The sequence below is a fragment of the Lineus longissimus genome, chromosome 17, assembly GCF_910592395.1.
Source record: "Lineus longissimus chromosome 17, tnLinLong1.2, whole genome shotgun sequence".
Lineage (NCBI taxonomy): Eukaryota > Metazoa > Nemertea > Pilidiophora > Heteronemertea > Lineidae > Lineus > Lineus longissimus.
In genome coordinates this window covers 6,877,392-6,897,524 of record NC_088324.1, presented here as the reverse complement: position 1 = coordinate 6,897,524, position 20,133 = coordinate 6,877,392, and the positions used below count along the sequence as shown (strand labels likewise).

Here is a 20,133-nt window from a genome sequence, read left to right as displayed (position 1 = left end):
TTAAAATATGTCGATTTTATATTCCTAATAAGATTTCAACGAAAAGTTATATTTTGTGTGAATGTTTTAGATGAAAAGAATATTTTAATCTATAAATGTATTACATCAAATCTAGAATATTTGAACCACGCCGCCTATGAGACAATTAAGAAACTGAGCTGTAAACATAAATTTCACTATTTCGTCTTGATTTTGTTCATAAAAATCTCAGTTTTTGAGACGTTGTGGATCATAAATTGTGAATATGAAGTGATAAAGGTAAGGTTTTATAAGTCAAGATGTAAATAGTCGCTCTATTTTGTGTCTTGTGCGCTCATTCACAGCCATTTTGGACTTTCTTTGCTGACAGCTGAGCTGAGTGAGGTTTAAGGAATTGAACCCGAGGCGGAGGACCTTGGTTGAGTTACCAAGACACTCGAGGGTGGAGCTAAAATACAGTCCAAACCCTCGCCTGTCGGCGAGGGTTTGGACGAAATTTTAGCTCCACCCGAGAGTGTCTTGGTAACTCAACCAAGGTCAGGCGAGGGTTTGGACGAAATTTTAGCTCCACCCGAGAGTGTCTTGGTAACTCAACCAAGGTCCGAAGCCGAGGGTTCAATTTCTATTCTAAAATACCTCAAACTTAAAAAGATAGGCCACGAAAATAACTTGAATATGTGCGAATTTGGCAAATTCCATCCATCGCCGGCCCGGCCGGAGCGCCGGTAACGCCATTGTTTACATTATGTTACGGCAACGTTACAGAAAATGAGACATGTACATTTTGTACAGCGCGCATAGGAAGTCCGCATCGGCTCGCTCAAGTGATGCTAAAATCCGCGCAAATGGGCTATTTGGAGCGTTTTTCTCGGCAAATATGTGTAGTGCTCATTAAAAAACTTAGGGTGGTTGATGCCTCCTTGACTGATTTGTGTTTGAAGCAGTGTTTTGAGAGCCTCAAACTTCTGAAGTGAGCTGAAATTCCATTGACGTGACGTGTGCATGGTTCCACATTTTAGTGCAACCCGAGGGAACTTTGGTAGAGCATCTTGGTTGCGTGTCCAAAACACTCCGCTCTCAGAACGAGGCTTATGCATTTTCCATTTAAAAGTTGACTTTACGGTACCAAGGTATTTTAGAATTTCTTCGTAAAATATTTTCATTCAATCATATCATTGATCAGCTGACCTGCTCCACATCTCTGCCTCATCAGTTGATTTCAAGGTGCAAAGGCTTCTCATTATTTCTGATAAAAAGAAAATTCAGCGGATGCGTTAGGGTCTTGATTTCTATCTCTGTTAATCTCTGTAGGTAGGTGTGGTTGGTGAACAACAGCCAGGACAAGTTTACAATCAATCATCATTTGGATGACAGAAAAAGTCAATAGGTTGCATTATTTGATGAAATAAGTACCCAGTCACCGATCCAGACCAGGAATATGTAATTGATATCAGTTCCCGCGTAATCTGATGGCCTCGGTTTGGTTTACGCTGAGTGGCATATCAGCTGCAAGCAGGCCAGACTCTAATTAGGACACGCTCAATATAGCCATTCCGTGATTGAGAGGCATCCGTGATTGACTCATAGCAATCCAAAAGAAACAACCCCAAGCATGTTGTCTGTTGGACAACTAACTAGCTACTAGCTCATGTTGACCACATGGGCTCCATCCACCCATGGGTGAAAGATAAAAAATTTCATGAATATTATAAACCTATGGGGCTATGCTAACTAATCTAAGTGGACATTTGGGATATATTATCAATTAGGTATATGTACAGTTACTTCAAACTCTACAATGAACTAACTTAACTAATGGTGAAAATGCCCTTAGCCATAGCAACCACTATGACACCAACGCCTAACTGACACATGCATACTAGTGCAGGGTATACAGAATGTGCATCAAGGAAGTAGGTCATGTCCTGGATTTTTAACTCTGATTTGCAAAATGAGCACCAAAAAAGTACTGATTTTACATCATGTGTGGTATATTTCAGTTTAAGATGACTATATTTTGATACGTTAGGACATTATGTACCTATGGATATCATACATCAACTGTCTTGAACTCTAAGCCTCACAGAACATGGCATCCAACATGTGTCTCTCAGCATGTTTGACCCCATCTATCAAGACACTGTTTATTTGAAGATTTCTCAGAACTATTTTAATTTCAAGCCATCAGACCGCTTGCATCTGAAAGAAGGCATCATTATGTGCCAAAATGTGCATGAGCTAATTGGCTGAGACCAGGCTAAGACAACAGCTTTTTTCTGTTGATTGGCATTTTAGAACCCTGCCCCTCATGACTATAACCAATAATATAGCAGAGACCAGTTGAGATATGAAATCAACATTTTGCATACCATTAGTCAAGATATCAAGAGAGAGGCCTAGTGGATTTTTCACCCTCAAGGCTCTTTAAGCCTCCCAGAACACGCCCAAAAAGGGCAGCCACACCCTTCAGGATTATTTAGGATTATTAATCTGTCTACTGGAGCTAAATAGGATAATATGTTTGAGGATAAACATTATAAACAGTCAGTGAGTGACCTATTCTCCAATATCAGCAAGATTGAAACAGATGTGGGTAACTGTATGGTCACAGGGGACACTTTTAGTGGCACATAATCATTTGGCTACTCTCTATCAGACAGGTAGTACATTGCAGTACCAATGCACTATCATGCATTGGTACCAAAACGAGGCTGAGTTTTAGCAACGAGGCTGAGTTTTAGCCGATAAGGATATAATATGGCCTAGATTTCAGACTGACCATTGTTCAATGGATTTATAGTTGAATGCAATCAAACTAGTTTCTATGTGAGAGATTGTCAATTTCAACCAAATAGCTAGCTTGCATAAAATTGCCTTCCCATTCATGATTAAAGTACAGTGGTTTGATTGATCCTGAACAGGATTCACCAGTATTAATTAAAGGGGTACGCCGTTCATTCGCACAAATCACATGTATTTAATGTTGGTACAACTGTACTTATACATGTATTTCCAACGCCAGGTGATGTCATGAAAAATTGAAATGGTCGGTCACATCTATTTCAAAGGGACAATATCTAGGCAGCAGCTATGCAGGCTAGATAAAGTTACACAAAGTCGCCGATAGGGGTCTCTCACATCTCACAGTACATGATTCACGCTTGCACGAGGAATATATTTAGGGCTGAGTCTGACATGACTGTCATAGTGTGCCCAGCACCACCGTCAGGTGCTGCCACCTATATTGTTAATCGTACTATCTAGCGCACTACTGCGCATGAGTTATAAAGCAGACGCTTTCGAATGGACTCCCGATCACAGAGTTGTTCATTCATTACCATGGTGTCAGAATAAAACTGATTTATAACGACAATGGAAGGCCTCCGTCCGCCAAAACCAGGTTGGATGGAAATATTGCAGAGAGCTGGCGTAAGTGGAGACAGCAAGTTGAACGGTATCAAACTGCCACAGATTTGAAGTCAAGATCTTCAGTGCGCGACACTCCTGCACTGCATACATGGCATAGGTGAGGAGGCCGTGGAAGTTTTCTCGAGTTTTACGTTCTCCGAAGCTGTGACGGACAAATATGCTCCACTTGTAAAGAAGTTTGAAGACTACTGTACCTCAGAAAAGAATGTGACATTTGAGAGACATGTTTTTAACTCCAGAATTCAGCTGGAAGGTGAGACTTTTGACAATTTTTTGACGGACCTGAAGAACAAGGTCAAAACCTGTGAATTTGGTACGCTTGCCGATTCGCTCATCAAAGATCGGATTGTTTACAGCATTCTTTCAAACCAAGTTTGTAAAAGATTGTTGAGGGAATGAAAGTTAAACAGGCAGCCTAGGCTATAGACATTTGCCGGGCATCAGAACAGTCAAAATCATATTTAGAAAACCTGAAATCGTCGACTGCTAGCAACAGCAGCGCGTGCGAAAACATCGCACATCCGGGTACTTCAAGCGTAAACAAAGTCAGCACGTGGCCGAAGAAATCGACAGGAGCCAAGCCCAAAGAATCGAAAACGCCAAGTTATCATGGTCAAAGCAACTGGTAACTGTGGAAAAGTTCTGGCTGCCGAAACAGTGTCCTGCTTACGGGAAATCATGTCAGGGGTGACTATGGGATCAACGAATTCGAGGAGTTATTCATAGGAGCCGTTCACTCGAAATCTCTCGACGTAGTTCATTACGAAGGAGATTCGCAATGGTATGTAGTTGTACCTGTCGGGCCTAAACGCAATAAGATGGAATTCAAAATCGATACTGGGGCCCAGACAAACGTCATTCCTTACTATCTGTTTCGTAAAATACGAAATGCCCCCTCCGTTGTCCAAAGTTAACGTCAAAGTGTCGACGTACGACGGGTCTGAAATCAAAGTGCGTAGCAAGTGTAGAACAAATCGCATGATTATCAGATCGAATTCATAAAAGCCGATGTGAAACCGAAGCTATTCATGGAGCAAAGTCTAGTGTCGATTTAGGCCTACTGAAACGAATCTACGACGTGAGTCAACGCAAAAATGCTAAAGTCAGTGCCGAATCTGAAAGTCAATCAAAGCGCATCGCAAAATCCGATAGAACATCTCAAGCAATTCTAAACGAGTTCAAAGATTTGTTTCACGGGATCGGATACCTCAAGGTGCCAGAACATCATATCAGCTTGAAGGAGGATGCGACGCCTGTGATCTATCCGCCGAGGAAGATGCCAGAAGAGCTCAAACCGCGTCTTAAAGCTGAACTGTCCAAAATGCATGGTCAAGATTCACAAATGTGGATGAGCCCACAGACTGGGTAAATCCAATCGTATGCGTGGAGAAACCAGATGGTAGACTACGAATTTGTCTAGACCCAAAAGAACTAAATCGTTCGATCCGACGCGAACATTATGAACTACCAACCGCTGACGAAATTAGTGCTAAGCTCACAGGAGCAAAGTATTTTTCAGTGCTCGACTCATCTAGATCGTTTTGGCAGATCAAAGTTGATCTAGCTAGTTCGAAGCTGACTACGTTCAATACCTGCTTCGGAAGATTCCGTTTCAAGCGTTTACCATTCGGAATTTCCAGTGCTTCTGAAGTACTTCAGAAAATCCTGAAGGTCTAGAAGGCTGTTGTAATTCAGTGGATGATAATTTGGTGTACGCCGACACCAAAGCAGAACATGATATAAGACTTCGCAAAGTTCTAGATCGTCTACGCGAGGCAGGATTGAGACTTAAACGAAGCAAATACATCGTAGGTGTTACCGAAATGATCTATGTAGGGTTACTCTTAACGCAACAGGGAGTAAAACCCAACCCAGCCAAGGTTGAGGCTATCATCAAGATGCCTCACAAACAGGACAAACACGCATTGATGAGATTCATTGGCATGGTCCAATATTTCGGCAAATTCATACCCAACTTATCAATGATAAGCACGCCGCTACGTGGGTAATTACAGAAAGACACTAGTTGGCACTGGGACGAACCGTAGAAAAATGCAACGGAGGTTCTCAAGAAGAAAGCTAACTTAGGCACCAGTGCTCAGTTATTACGACCCTAAGAAAGAGTTGACCGTCACAGCAGACGCATCAAAAGCAGGATAGGAACCGCGCTACAGGAACGTCACCCGATTGCATTCGCGTCCAGAGCCTTAACTTCTTGTGAACAGAACTATGCACAAACGAATCCGATCATAAACCGCTTGAAATCCTAGTCAGGAAACCGCTATTCAAAGCACTGCCGCGAATCCAACGCTTCTTACTTCGACTCCAGAATTATAGATACAATCTAATTCATGTGCCAGGGAAACAACTTGTCGTTGCCGATACATTGTCGAGAGCAAATCTTCCTGGTCAGGAGGAAGGTGACATGGAGAAAGAAGTGAACTTACAGGTCCACTTGCTTATTAGCACACTCGCTGTATCCGATGAGAAACTCAGCAGTTACAAAATGCAACCGCACAGGACTCTGAACTTCAGAAACTCAAGGAAGTGATCAGAACTGGTTTTCCTGCGCACAGACAAAACCTTGATAAATCGCTAGGTCCTTACTGGCAGGACCAGGATGAGTATTGTGAATCAGATGGACTAATATTCAAAGAAAACCTCATAGTCGTACCGCGAACACTCCGACCGGAAATGATAGAAATCATTCAACAAGGACATTTAGGCATAGAATTGTGCAAGCGCAGAGCTAGACAATTGCTATTTTGGCCAAACATGTCTTCGAATCTTACCGACAATATTTCGAAATGTGGTACTTGTCAGAGACACTCGCGAAAACAGCAACAGGAAGCATTGAAACCGCAAGACACTCCAACTAGACCATGGCCGGCCACAAACAGCCAGTGATCTATTCTATTTTCACTGCAAGGACTATTTGCTAATCGTCGACGCTTATTCCGGATTCTTTGAGATTGATATGCTCGAAGACACGCGTTCAGAAACTGTTATCAAACATCACAAACAATCATTCGCGCAACATGGCATTCCGGTATCGCTACTAACTGACAATGGTCCGCAATATACCAGTCGCAAATTTCAAGAATTTAGCGACAAGTTGGGATTCTGCCACAAGACTTCGAGTCCGCATTACCCTCGATCAAACAGTTTAGCCGAGATAACAGTTCAAACCGTGAAAAACTTGTTAAAGAAAGCAAAGGAGGCAGTACAAGACCCATACCTAGCCTTGCTAACATACCGCGACACGCCGCGAAGCAACGACTTTGAGTCGCCAGCGCAGTTACTCCTCGGTCGCAGACTAAGGTCGCAAATACCTGTAGTCGCTGATGAACTCAAACCAAATCATCCGAACAGCAATTTAGTGCATGAAAAACTGCTAGGACGCAAAGCTGTAGCTAAGTCAATGCATAACAAGCACTCCAGACGCACGCCATACCAACCTCTATTGCCGAGAGACAACGTACGCATCCACAACGGAAAAGTTTGGGAACCAGCAGAAGTAGTTGACAGAACAGACCAACCCAGATCCTACAACGTCAAGACAACGAATGGAAACGTCCTCAGAAGGAACAGGAGCCACCTCAAGAAGATTCCAGACAACAGTGTTAGAACTGCAGATGAACAGTTTTCAATACCAATTGAGGAGAGTGGTCACGATCAGACCGACAACCAGAACATTCATATTCCACCAGTTGTTCATGTTGAAACAAGACGACCAGTTGTAACTTCGTCAGGTCGGGTAGTTAAACCAAATAGTAGATACAAAGACTATGTGAAGTAGACAGTCAAGTTTATTGTTCAAATGCTCACCCAACTATTTGAAGTGTCAGGACTATGTATATAATAGGTCACAGGACTGTGATACTACAAGACAGTGTTCAGTCACCAAGTTTGAAAGTTAATAAGTTGTCAGTATTGTCACATACAGTTGAGGACAGTTTGACTAAATTTAACCAGTTCAAGTTTACTAGTTTTAACTGATTTTAAATGCTATACGGCAAACCAAAGGGAGATATCATAGTATGTCCAGCACTACCGTCAGGTGCTGCCACCTATATTGTTAATTGTACTATCTAGCGCACTACTGCGCATGAGTAATAAAGCAGACGCTTTCAAATGGACTCCCAATCACAGAGTTGTTCATTCATTAACAATGACCAAGGGCCCTTAATGTGTATATTAGTATTATTATTAGTCACTTGAAGATGGCCCAATTGGCCTCTCTGCTCTTGCCTATAGTCCCCTTTAAGGAGACACAGTTTACATTATTTTTAAAAACAATATTCTCCTTTTCAGATTTGAGCAGCGGATTTTGAGTGTGTTCTTGTGATGGCTGAAGCTGTCTATCAGAGTGAGCAGGGTAACCAGGAGGCTGCCGTCATCCTGAAAGTCACGCAGCAGCATGTGAAGGGACATCGGCGCACAGCCAGTCACGCTGGGGGAGCGTCATCCCAAACCACGGCTGCAAACACGGCGAGAGAATCCCATGGGCACCGACGGACCGCAAGCTGGTCCCCGACTCACACTGACCCAAAAAGTTTCCCATGGTACAATAGTGGGTTCATGACCTACACCCAGGACTCACCGGACGACAGAAAAAATATATCGACAACATGTGGGGTGGGTGATTGCCAGCCTGAGTGTATGCAACACTGCGCACACCCTGTCGCTTTCCTACTGGCGCTGTGTGCCGTGACTTTTACTCAGTCGATGCTTGTATCAGGTTACACCAGCAGCATCCTGACGACGATCGAGCGCCGTTACAATCTGTGGAGCACGGAGTCGGGTCTCGTGATAAGCAGTTATGAATTCACGTGCATGTTCGCCGTTGTCTTCTCGAGTTATTTTGGAAGCCAGCGAAACCGTGCGCACTGGTTGGCGTACGGTTCCTTCATAGTGTCGGTTGGTGCTCTAGTATTCATGCTTCCACAGTTTACCGGCGGGAATTATAACCTGGACGACGTCGTCAAGAATGACTCAAATGGTGAAACGAAAAACCTTTGTAACCGATCCCAGGTGAAGGCACCGAATGTCCTCGAGCAGAAACTCTGCTCTATTGGCTCACAAGAAGTTGGCGCCTTCAGTTTGATCATTGTCGGACAGATGATCATCGGGCTGGGGGCGTCGCCCGTCTACACCTTGGGTCCAACATATCTCTACGATAACGTCAAGAGGACTGTGTTCTCCATTTACATTGGTGAGTTAATGGACTATTTTGACTAAGCTCGTTTGGGCACTGACCAGTTATGCGTTTAACCTGGAACAAAACATCACAGTGGCTCACATGACCATGTATGGCATAGTCCGAAGTTGGCTCAGGCCTTCTGACGTGTTCGAATGTGGCCATTTGTTTTGTTTGGGCTCTGGTTCATCTTTGTCGAAAACGTCCATTGAGAGGTTGCACACTGTCACGAGTACCACTTGGAGACGTTCATTCCAATGAATAAGTCTTGCCATTATTTTAGAATCAAATTTGTTCGAATGGGATAAAAGAGCTTGATTTTATATACATGTAGCTGTAGTGACTTAAGTTAAAAAAAACGTGTATTTCATAAAAAGCAATAAGCTGTTTCCAGATAGTACAATTCTATTCAATTCTATTCTTCAGGTGTATTCTACTCCATATCAGCAGTTGGACCAGCTATGGGGTTCCTAATGGGAGCCCTCTTCCTCTCCTTTTATGTTGACCCCGGGCTCCAGCCGGGAGGCTTCACAGAGCAGGACACCGGCTGGGTCGGGGCCTGGTGGGCGGGCTTCCTCTTGTGTTCATTACTGGCGTTCATATCCGCCTTGCCCCTCTTGACGTTCCCGTCGCAGCTACCCAGACGGTTCAGCAGTAGTCAGCACGGGGCATGTCGTGAAACAGTCGAACAACGCAATGAGGATTTTGCGATGGGTGATCTCGGAGAGGGTTTCAAAGGTAAGGAAGAGTTATTCCACAATTTGAAGTTGCGACCCTAATTAAATACTGTATACCCAGTGAACTCTGAAAAACCGAACGGTGTAGGCCTTTAAGGTGTCAAATGTCTTTTTGCAAAAAAACATACGTCGGCCAAGTTGCTGAAAAGGACGTCATATACATGTACCATGTAAAACCCAAGGAAGACATCAATTAGTCGCTGACTCAGTCGGGCACCTGCGAAAACGACCCACCTAGAGTTCATAATATACTATTTCATCACACCATGTAAATGGCGGCCTCCGTGGACCAGTGACGATGCCCCAACCACCATGCCATGGCTATAGCCTCCCCTCTCGACCAATCCGTTCTCATTCCAGAGCTTCCAGTGCGCTTCATGAAGCTGTTCAAGAACTCCACCTTCCTGGGTATCAGTATGGTGGTGGTCATGGAGCAGTCGATCACGTCAGGGTTCACCGCTTTCATTGCCAAGTTCTTTCAAGCCACGTACGGCACACCGGCTTCCAAGGCCAATATTCTCGCAGGTAAGTCCAGGCCTTTGAATTGCATGGCTTTCACACCGTTGAACGGTGTAAGAGGGGGCCACAGGTCCCCATACTAGCAAAAAAATTACCAAAAAAAAATAAATTTAAGGAAGGTTTTTTAGGGATAAATGACCCTCCCTGAAGCCTTTTCTGCACCTCAATATGCTCAATTCTGCTCCAAAATGGCATAAATTATTGCCTGAAGCACCCAAACGTGTCATTTTCATGTGGAGAGTGTCAGCTAACACTACAGAGGTGTCCAAGTGTATTTAGAAAGTTACCAAAAATGTTCTTTGTTTTTTAGGAATTGTGATCATACCAGGCTCTTGCATCGGGATAATGACGGGTGGATATATGATGAAGAGACTGCAGCTCCCCCTATCCGGCATGGCGAAACTACTCATCGCTATTTGTAGTGCGTCTGTTGTGTGCTTTGGGACGATTCTATTCCTGGGTTGTGGTAACATTGATTTGGCTGGGATAACCGCTTCATATACAAAAGGGTAGGTTCTCATGTAAGGTTAGGTTTAAAGGCCTACATCATTTACTGAAAATTCGAAATTTGTAATTGAATTTGAAAATTTCCATTTGCCAAATATAAGTATAAATATAAATGTCAACATTACCATGTTTTAGACAGATATACAAATACATCAAGTTTCAGCTTGATATCTGATTTTTTTAACGCATTGACTGAGTCAGTTTCTTCATCATCCTGAAGATGGCTTTTGAGCGGTTTAACCGTTGAAGCTGGTAAAGTGACTTATATATACGTTCAATGATAGCGCTGGAAGTGTTAAAGGGGGACCATAGGCAGGAGCAGCAGGGTTAAATTGGCCATCTCCGGGTGACTAATAATAATATGCACAGCAGAGCACTGGGTCATGTTAGATTCAGCACTCAATATATCAAGCCTGAAATTTTTTATGTACTGTGAGATGGGAGAGACCCCTATTGGCAACATTGTGTAACTTTATCTTGCCTACCTAGCGGCTGCCTATAGTGTACCTTTAAAAGGGTTACGTTCATGAACTTGTACAGTTTAAAATATTTTTCTCTTCAGTGACACGTTTGATGTGATAAAATACCCAGAGAATTTGACGTCTCGTTGCAATGAGCAGTGCGTGTGTAATCAGGAGACTTATCAGCCTGTGTGCGGCCTCAATCAAAACACTTACTTCAACCCTTGTTATGCGGGTTGCTCCAAGGTGAATGCCTATGTTGGCACCATGGGACACAAGATCAGGGTAAGTTAGGGGCGAGGGCCAATTTCGTTGATTTTGTTGAGCTGCTAATAACAAGAGCTTTTGAAACCAATTTCTGCCTTAAGGGGGTACGCTGTTCGTAATTACTTGTGGTCCAGTTAAAGAGAATTCCACCAATACACAATGCCATAGTGCAGTTGTCTTAAAAAACGAATTTGTTAAAACTTGGTATTCATAGTATTTGTATATCAGCCTACACAACGGCAATGTTGAAATTTATATTTAGAATGTATTTCTGCAATTGGACATTTTTGAATTGAAATACAAATTCAACATTTTTAACGAACGGCGTAGGCCTTTAGAGGGACAATATAGGCAGCAGCTAGGCAGGCAATATGAAGTGATACGAAGTCGCCAATAGGGGTCTCTCACATCTCACAGTACGTCAAAATGATTCGTGCTTGTACGAGAAATATATTTAGTGCTGAATCTGACATGACCCAGGGCCCTTACTGTGTATATTAGTTACCTGAAGATGGCCAAATTAGCCTCTCTGCTCCTGCCTATAGTCCCCCTTAAGCCGTGCAGACACACACCTGCGTGTTCGCTTCTTTAAGTGAAAGTGTCTGTCATCAACTGCAGTAAATGTTGTCATCAAGCATTGTTTTCTTCTTTCAATAATGCAAGAAGACTGGACACCCCCTTCAATGTCCAACAGCGCCTTAAAGGCCTACGCCGTTCGTTAAAAATTCTGAATTTGTAATTGAATTTAAAAATGTCCAATTGCGGAAATACATGTACATACTAAATATAAATGTCAACATTGCCGTTGTGTAGTCTGATATACAAATACTATGAATACCAAGTTTAAACAAATTTGTACTCATAGTAACTTCACTACGGCATTGTGTATTAGTGGATTCCTATTTAACTGGACCACAAATAATTACAAATGTCATACCCCTTTAACGCTGTTTGGCACCTATTATGTCTAACGTTGTGTTACTACAGGTGTAACATCAGAGCCCTTGTTGAAAATTCATGTTGCCTGATTTGATTCATGCCTCTTTACATTGGAAATGAGGCATACATTTACATGTACATTTGTACACCACTGCACATGACAGAATTATCATCCTCAGTGACAACCAATGACGCCTATAATGGGATGCCGATAATCTATTGGCATCCAACCGTAGAGGCACGTTACGAAAACATCGCAGTCACACTAATCACGGAATTTAAAAAAAACCGTGGCATTGATAGATTTTGTAATTTTTTCTTTTTGTCTTTTCAGAACTACTCTTCGTGTTCGTGTGTCAGTAAGGTAGTCCACCACCAGGTGGCAGTGGCTGGCGCATGCGACAACGGATGCGAGAATTTCTACCCGTTTTTGATCATGTTATTTTTGATCGTGTTGATCACCTCCCTTGGCCACAATCCTTGCCTCCTCATCACGCTCGGGTATGTACAATAGAAGGAATATTAAGGACAGCACTTTTCAGTCCTGAGGGTGTCCTTAATAGAGATGTTCTACTGTACTGTAGTTTATGTTGTTTGTTTGTCAGAATTCCTCTGGTTCTGCTGTGAGCGCTGAGGGTCCCCCTAGAAATTGCTGCAGCCAGCTTCGATCAACAGGGTAGCTTTATTTCGTAGGATCAACTGTTGGCTATCTCGATTGAACAATGTTGAATGGCATCGAACGACAATAGGCATTGTATCTGTGGGGGCTTGGCTTGCATATTCTCAAACTGTGTCATATGAGAGGGTCTAGAGTACATGTATGTTTCTCTTCTTGCATGTCTAACTTAGTTATGGGCCAAAATTGCTGTGTTTCTGTTTCAGGTGTGTAGATGTGGAGGAACGCTCCTTCGCTCTTGGCATGCAGTCGTTTCTGGCAAGAGCTATGGGTAAGAATACAACTTCATGTTCAAAGAATAACAGGCCTCCAATTCATTAAAGACCAACGCCGTTCATTAAAAGTTTAGAATTTGTAATTGAATCAAAAAAAATCCAATTGCGGAAATACGCACACGCAATATTAATTTCAACATTTCCGTTGTGTAGGCTGTGATATACAAATACTATGAATACCAAGTTTAAACAAATTTGAATTCACAATAACTACACTACGGCATTGTGTATTAGTGGATGTCTATTTAACTGGACCACTAGTAATTACCGCTTTAAATGTTTTGGGACCCATTTCTGTGCCATTTTGGTCTTGGATATTGAAAAACGTAAAAGAAGATCTGAGTGGGCTTGAGGTAATCGGTGGGCACCAACTGCCATGCAGTTGGTGACTTTGGCAAAACTTTGTTTTCAATATCTAAAGGCCATAACAAATGCACATTTGCTTAATTGATAGCGCTACATTTTTAATGGACATTGGGTTGTCGTCTCGTCATGATCACGTTACGATAATGTAATGGACGATGGTACTTTGATGCATTTTTAAGTACAATTTGCGTGCATCACTGTTGCGATTACAATCATGGATTACACGTTACGGTTGAATCGGAAATAACAATTACAGTAGAACCTCCATTTGCAGACACCTCTCTATCAAGGACACTAGTTTTGGTCGCAAATTGGTGGTTTCCATTCAAATTGACCTCTCTAATCAGGACACCTCTCTATAGAGGACAGGACTTATCAGTCCCGACGGTGTCCTTAATAGAGAGGCTCTCTGTACATGGATTACAGCTGAATCGCAAATGGCCGGAAAGTGTAAACCAAACACCAAACTGCAAAAAACAGAAAAGCCACGCAAACTAGCAATTTAATTAGCTGCGACGTGCGATTAGAATCGCTACTTTATGCAACAAAAATCTCTCTCGTCTGCAGGTAAAGCTGGTAATCGCTGGGTTTGATATTGGTCACAGGTCACTGCGATCACCAATTCTTGTCACGAGCATCGGCGATGACCATCGCAAACAAGCAATTTTTATCGCATGCAATCATGATCGCAGGTCGTACATCACGGGGGCTTGAACTATGAACTGAACTTTTCTGCCTTATGTGACGATATGTTGTCTGCTTTCAGCGTTCATTCCAGCACCGATTTACTTTGGTTACATATTTGACTCGCAATGTCTCCTCTGGCAGATGGCGTGCGATGGGTCCGGCGCCTGTCTCGAGTACAACCGTACGTGGTTGCCGTTCGCCGTCTTCGGCATGGCGCTCGGTCTAAAAATAGTCAGCCTAACCTTCGTTGTACTAACGTACTTCTCGTGCCGTAATGACGGGATCGAAGACCACGCCGCGCCGGGAACCAGCAGAGGTCAAACAGGTCAGAGGTCAAGGTCGATGAAGATGTGTTACACGAATCATCGTAGGTGCAAGGTGCCGGCTGCTGATGGCGATATTGACGGGTCGTGTGTTCTGACGTATCACGCACCAGGTGATGGATAAAAACCTGTATACCTCTCCAGCAAATCCAAAATAAAGCCATATCATGAAAACTACAGTAGAACTGAATTATGGTACTGAATGATTGGAGCGCTGAATTATGGTAGCAAGGAATTATGGTGCCATCGGTAGCACTTATTGGACGATGGAGAATTGCTGAGTGCAAAGTGACGGGAAGACAGTATTTTATGCTAGCAAAACAAGCCACGACACTTGTTTGGTACAATTTAGTTATATATTTGATAGGAGGTTTTGGCGCTGGAATCACTTGCGAAATAGTGTCAGTGAGTCGGTTAAATTTCGATTTGTCGAGTGTTTGTTTTCCATGCGGTGCTTGTTACATAGTATTTTATCAATTGTACATAAAAGTATTTCTGTGCGTGTTGGATTGTGAATGTTATTATTATAAGTGTAATAAAATGTTATGATAAATGTGATGATAAATGTAACAAAAATGTTAATGTCCAAGCAATGAGGCACAGCTTCCTGGTATCAAAAGCACATTCCCTCATACAGGGTGTATCAAAAATTAATTTTTTTTTATAATGGTTATTGGACGATGGCATAATTCCTTTTTTCACCCACCGATTTTGATCGATACATGAATTGCAGCTTCAGGAACTTGCAGAACAATTTGAGCTAAATTTCAGCAGCTTAGACAGTGGTGATTTTCCTTAAATTCTCTGACAATCGGCTGTTAAATATCTCCAGATATTTGCAGCAAAATCATCAGTATTTCATTCCTGGTGATTTGGCGGCAAAAATCGACAATTCTTTTCGTTAAGCTCCTTTATGCCAGCGGGTTGTAATATATTATGAGAAAAATTGCCGGCAATTTTATCAGTCTAGATCTGAATGATGTAGTATATTAAAGGCCTACGCCGTTCGTTAAAAATTTTGAATTTGTAATTGAGTTTAAAAACGTCCAATTGCAGAAATACGTACTAAATATAAATTTCAACATTGCCGTTGTGTAGGCTGATATACAAATACTATGAATACCCAAGGTTAAACAAATTTGTATTCACAATAACTGCACTACGGCATTGTGTATTAGTGGATGTCCATTGAACTTGACCACAAGTACATACTTATGAAATTACGAACGGCGTTTAATAAGATAATGTACCTTATGCGTGTTTATACATGTGAAGTAAGTGTGACTTATGTGGTGTTTTATGCAGAATAGAACATGTTCTGAATGTAAAAGTGTTAATGCGGGAGTACCAAAAACCAACCTTGTCTGCATGCTGGGTTTGCGGAATGGGACCAGGTTTTAACTACAGGTTTCTAGTCAGTTAGTGTGTACAAAATGTATTATAGTCCTCGAAAACCATGACACTTCATGTACTGTACATGTAGCCTTTGAACGACTACTAATGGTTCAAAAAATGTTGGACGAATTTCACGACTAATTTACATGTGGTGACTGTCCGCTAATCTCGCACCTGTTTTTGACGTTACGCGACTCGGCCAAGTGCAAAACTCCTCCGTGAAATTTAACATACAGAATATTATTCTCGGTGAATTTAGACCCTTTCTTCTGGAGACAAAGGCATGAAATTTTCACATGAATAAATCTGCCAAGCGTAGGTATTACATTTTCACAGATGAATAACAGATGCAAAAAAATATGATTGATGGAAACATAATCCCTATGTCTTCAAAATTGAATAGTCGTGTGATGCATTGAATAAAGTGGAGCATTCTGGATCCCAGGTGGCATATAACGCCTTATTTGACTATGAGCATCACTTAAAGGCCTGCGCCGTTCGTTAAACATTTCGAATTTGTAATTGAATTTAAAAATGTCAAATAGCGAAAATACATACAAAATATAAATTTCAACATTGCCGTTGTGTAGACTGATATACAAATACTATGAACACCAAGTTTAAACAAATTTGTATTCGTAATAACTCCACTACGGCATTGTGTATTCGTGGACTAGACCACAGGTAAATACGAAGGGCATATCCCTTTGGAGGCCTACGCCATTCATTAAAAAATTGAATTTGTAATTGGATTTTAAAATGTCAAATTGGGAAAATACATACTAAATATAAATTTCAACATTGCCATTGTGTAGACTGATATACAAATACTATGAATACCAAGTTTAAATAAATTTGTATTCACAATAACTGCACTATGGCATTGTGTATTAGTGGATTTCTATTAAGCCGGACCAAAAGTAATTACGAACGGCGTACCCCTTTAACCTTTGCCTTCTCTTCTTTGAGAAAAACAGCTGCACACCCTGGAGATCACTTCCCCCAACTGACTGAGAATTGTATCTTAAAGGAGTACACCATTCATATCAAGTTGGGGTCAGGAAAAAAAGAAATGCTGTTCACTTAAACAATGCCGTAGCGCAGTTTACACGTGTGCAACTTCGCTGAAACTCTTTATATTCAGTATTTGCATATCTGTCTCCAAAATGGAAATGTTGAAACCAATATTCAGTGCATATTCACGCAATTGAACACTAAGATTTAAGGGCCTATATGCAATTGCCAAAATACATGAATTTCAACATTGCCGTTGTGTAGACTGATATACAAATACTATGAATACCAAGTTTAAACAAATTTGTATTCATAATAACTGCACTACGGCATTGTGTATTAGTGGATTTCTATTCAACTGGACCACAAGTAATTACGAACGGTGTACGCATTGAAAATCTTTCTACTGTCCAATGATTGGCCAGCTTGGTGAGTTGAAAGGCCTGCTTAATCATCAGCAAGCTAAGGGATTTTATTTCAGAGTAAAAATGGCAACTATATGGTTCTGTATTTAATGATGTAATCCATGTTCGTTGTTTATTAAACATTTATGTTATAAACTGTGCATTTTTAGGTCACACCGATTTAATGCCTTTGACATGTTGGATGACTTCGCTAGACTATAAAATACTCATTTCTCTGCGCCAACATCATTACAGCACACTCTACTTTTGGTGACCTTGTCAAATTTTTATATTATGACCTAATCGTGGTATCTAGGTTTCACCACAGATGACTTGTAGCTGTCGGTTGTACATGTTGAAATTGACAAATGAAATCAAGCGATGCAAGTGTGTTAACCCCTCAGCCCCTGAAGACTAGAGGGATATTGTCGAGGCGGGCGCCGTCTGTTTTCATTGTACTCTTATGCAGAGCATATCTCCGTAACCATTGATGCTAAGCATTTCATCTTGTAGGGTGGTATATGGTGGTCTTGTGGTGCCATTTTGCCTTTTGGCTGTTTTGATGATTTTCGAACTTAATTGTGCACTCGGTCCCAGTCATGTGAAAAAGTACTTTTGACTGCATCTCATGAACGCTGCTAGCTAAAATCATGACATTTTTTCATGACACTACATCGCATAATACCAAAATTGTGTTCTTTGGCACTTTCTGTTATTAGCCAAATACATGTAGGTTGCGTTTTCTCACGAAGTACTCTCCGCAATGTCTCACCGACGCTGTTCAAAGTCCACTAAGCTCACTTCCCTTTCAACGTCCACAGGCTGAGGGGTTATGCTCCCTTTGCCATGCTAGTTTGTTCAATACATTTCAATTTTTCGTGCCAAAAGGTTACTTTAGGTGCTGGTCGGTGGCTGTTCGTGTTCGTTGGCGGGCCTGTTATCCAACATATCAAATTGTTATGGCCTGAATCGTATTTGTCATGTCTGTTTGATTAATTGATTTATTTGGACTATGGTGCTTCTTGGTGCAGTTTGATGTTGTTTTTACTTGAGATTCGAATCTCTTTTGAAATTCTTTTCGGTTTACTTGTTATGATCTAAAATGTTGTTAATTGCATGCAGGTGCAGGAAAGTCAGTTTAGGATGTTGCTCTAAATTGAAAATTTTGTTTTTGACATCTTTAGTAACTTTTAGTCAGACTTTACATAGAGGGTTTTTATTTTAACCTTGGTTTCTGAAATATTGTGTTCATAGCAAAGCATTTATAGTTTGAGTGTCGATCAAATAGAGAGGTTTAGATCCCGAGATTATGTGTCCGACTTTGGGAATCATAATCCATAATACAAAAAATAGTGACAAATAATGTCGGCAAAGGAAGTTTCCCCTAAACAATAAGTAGTCAGATTTTCTAAAACATCCACAGCCATGAGATGAAATATTGGGATATCACCGCTCTGGTCTTTGGCTGAAGAAACACAAGGGCATACCAATAATTGTTATGTGTGAATGAACCTCAGTTATCTCGTTCGATACCGCAGGGTTTTGGCAGTGTATTCATTGCCCTGGTCCGCAACCGGTATAGACCGAGAAGCCTGGATCCCAACTTGGCCTCGGAAAAGTTTCATTGTAAAATAGCTGGCATTACATGCACCAAATCTTTACTGAATCGAGTAAAGTGCTGCCATCGTGTTTTTCTGGTGTAATCATGCAAAAACCCGTAGGGACAGCAATGAGCGAAAGAATGTGTGGAAAATTGAGCAGTACGGATTGTCAATAGTACGCAGTGTATGTTCCCGGTCGATATCGGGTAAGGAACACCCGCAATTCCCCCATTACTTGCATTAGCTGGGCTCGACTTGAGACTTTGGAGTTTCTGAACCTGGCTGATGTATATTTAGATCTGTACTGAAACATTTGTATATATTTTTGGATGTAAATTATCAATGTACAGATAGATCTCTCTGGCTGTTGAAGGTCTGTGTTTATAAATAATGGATGTACTTGACGAGGAGGATACACTCCAAAGAAGAACACTCCCAAGTGTACAGCAAATGCTGAAGAAGATTTTCTTAAGAAATTTTGGCAGTCTATATGTTTGGCAGAAAGGGAACAGTGTTCAGTAAAACTTCTTTAAGGGACACTATAGGCAGCTGCTAGGTAGGCAAGATAAAGGTACACAATGTCAGCAATAGGGGTCGTTCCCATCTCACATTACGTCAAAACTATTCACGCTTGTACAACGAATATATTAAGAGCTGAATCAAACATGACCCAGTGTCCTTACTGTGCATAATTATTAGTCACCCGAAGATGGCCAATTTAACCCAACTGCCCCTGCCTATAGCCCCCCTTTAAAACTATGAATTTGCCTGCATTGTATAGTTGACTTTCATGAAAGGGTATTGTTGTCATGTCAAGGGTTGTTGCATGTAGGCGTGAAATGAAATACCTTGCTATGTATTATGTATGATTGTGTTTTCTGGCCGGACTTTTTTTAGTTAAAACTCACTGTCAGCCATTTTACATAGAAATGTCGAGATATATTTTGAATATACTTCTGTAGAAAGTGAAATTGTGGTCTCTTCTTATTATTGTCGGTACTTGCTGGGATGATGGAGCTACACATGGTGTCACTCAGAAAACTTCTTTGGTGACCCTACACCAGACTAAAGGGAGCAAGTACGAGATAATCTGCTCAGCATTTCCAATAGATCACACTGCACAACCCACTAGAAGCCCAGCCGAGTTCAAATCCACCGCCACTGATATGCCCCGATAAACCCCATCTACGGATCTAGTGCTCGGCGGGATACAGTGCAAGGTGCAAATACAAACTTCTCAGTACATATACAATACAATACAACTATTAAATATTACAAGCCCGTTGGCTTCGAGGGTCGCAACTAGTGAGGCTGATGATGGCTAATGAGGAAGCTGGCCTGGGCATGCGCAGTG

General features: G+C 41.6%; 2 protein-coding genes across 2 annotated transcripts; both read left to right on the top strand.

The window, feature by feature from the left end:
* The first annotated feature begins 147 nt into the window (after positions 1-147).
* Positions 148-19,741, top strand: LOC135501323 (solute carrier organic anion transporter family member 5A1-like). Its single transcript, XM_064793379.1, has 9 exons — positions 148-258; positions 7,723-8,623; positions 9,035-9,346; positions 9,706-9,870; positions 10,175-10,373; positions 10,934-11,117; positions 12,373-12,539; positions 12,921-12,985; positions 14,122-19,741. Exons 2-9 carry the CDS (start codon positions 7,756-7,758, stop codon positions 14,487-14,489), a joined length of 2,328 nt encoding a protein of 775 aa, XP_064649449.1. The 5' UTR covers positions 148-258; positions 7,723-7,755; the 3' UTR covers positions 14,490-19,741.
* Positions 6,386-7,207, top strand: LOC135500985 (uncharacterized protein K02A2.6-like). The gene has a single exon (XM_064792703.1). It carries the CDS (start codon positions 6,386-6,388, stop codon positions 7,205-7,207), a length of 822 nt encoding a protein of 273 aa, XP_064648773.1.
* Positions 19,742-20,133: the final 392 nt, after the last annotated feature.

Coding starts and splice junctions, on each gene's coding strand:
- LOC135500985 (XM_064792703.1), top strand. CDS start 6,386: ATGCTCGAAGACACGCGTTCAGAAACTGTTATCAAACATCACAAACAA.
- LOC135501323 (XM_064793379.1), top strand. CDS start 7,756: ATGGCTGAAGCTGTCTATCAGAGTGAGCAGGGTAACCAGGAGGCTGCC. Junction 8,624..9,034: donor TGTGTTCTCCATTTACATTG/GTGAGTTAATGG, acceptor TCTATTCTTCAG/GTGTATTCTACTCCATATCA. Junction 10,374..10,933: donor ACCGCTTCATATACAAAAGG/GTAGGTTCTCAT, acceptor TTTTCTCTTCAG/TGACACGTTTGATGTGATAA.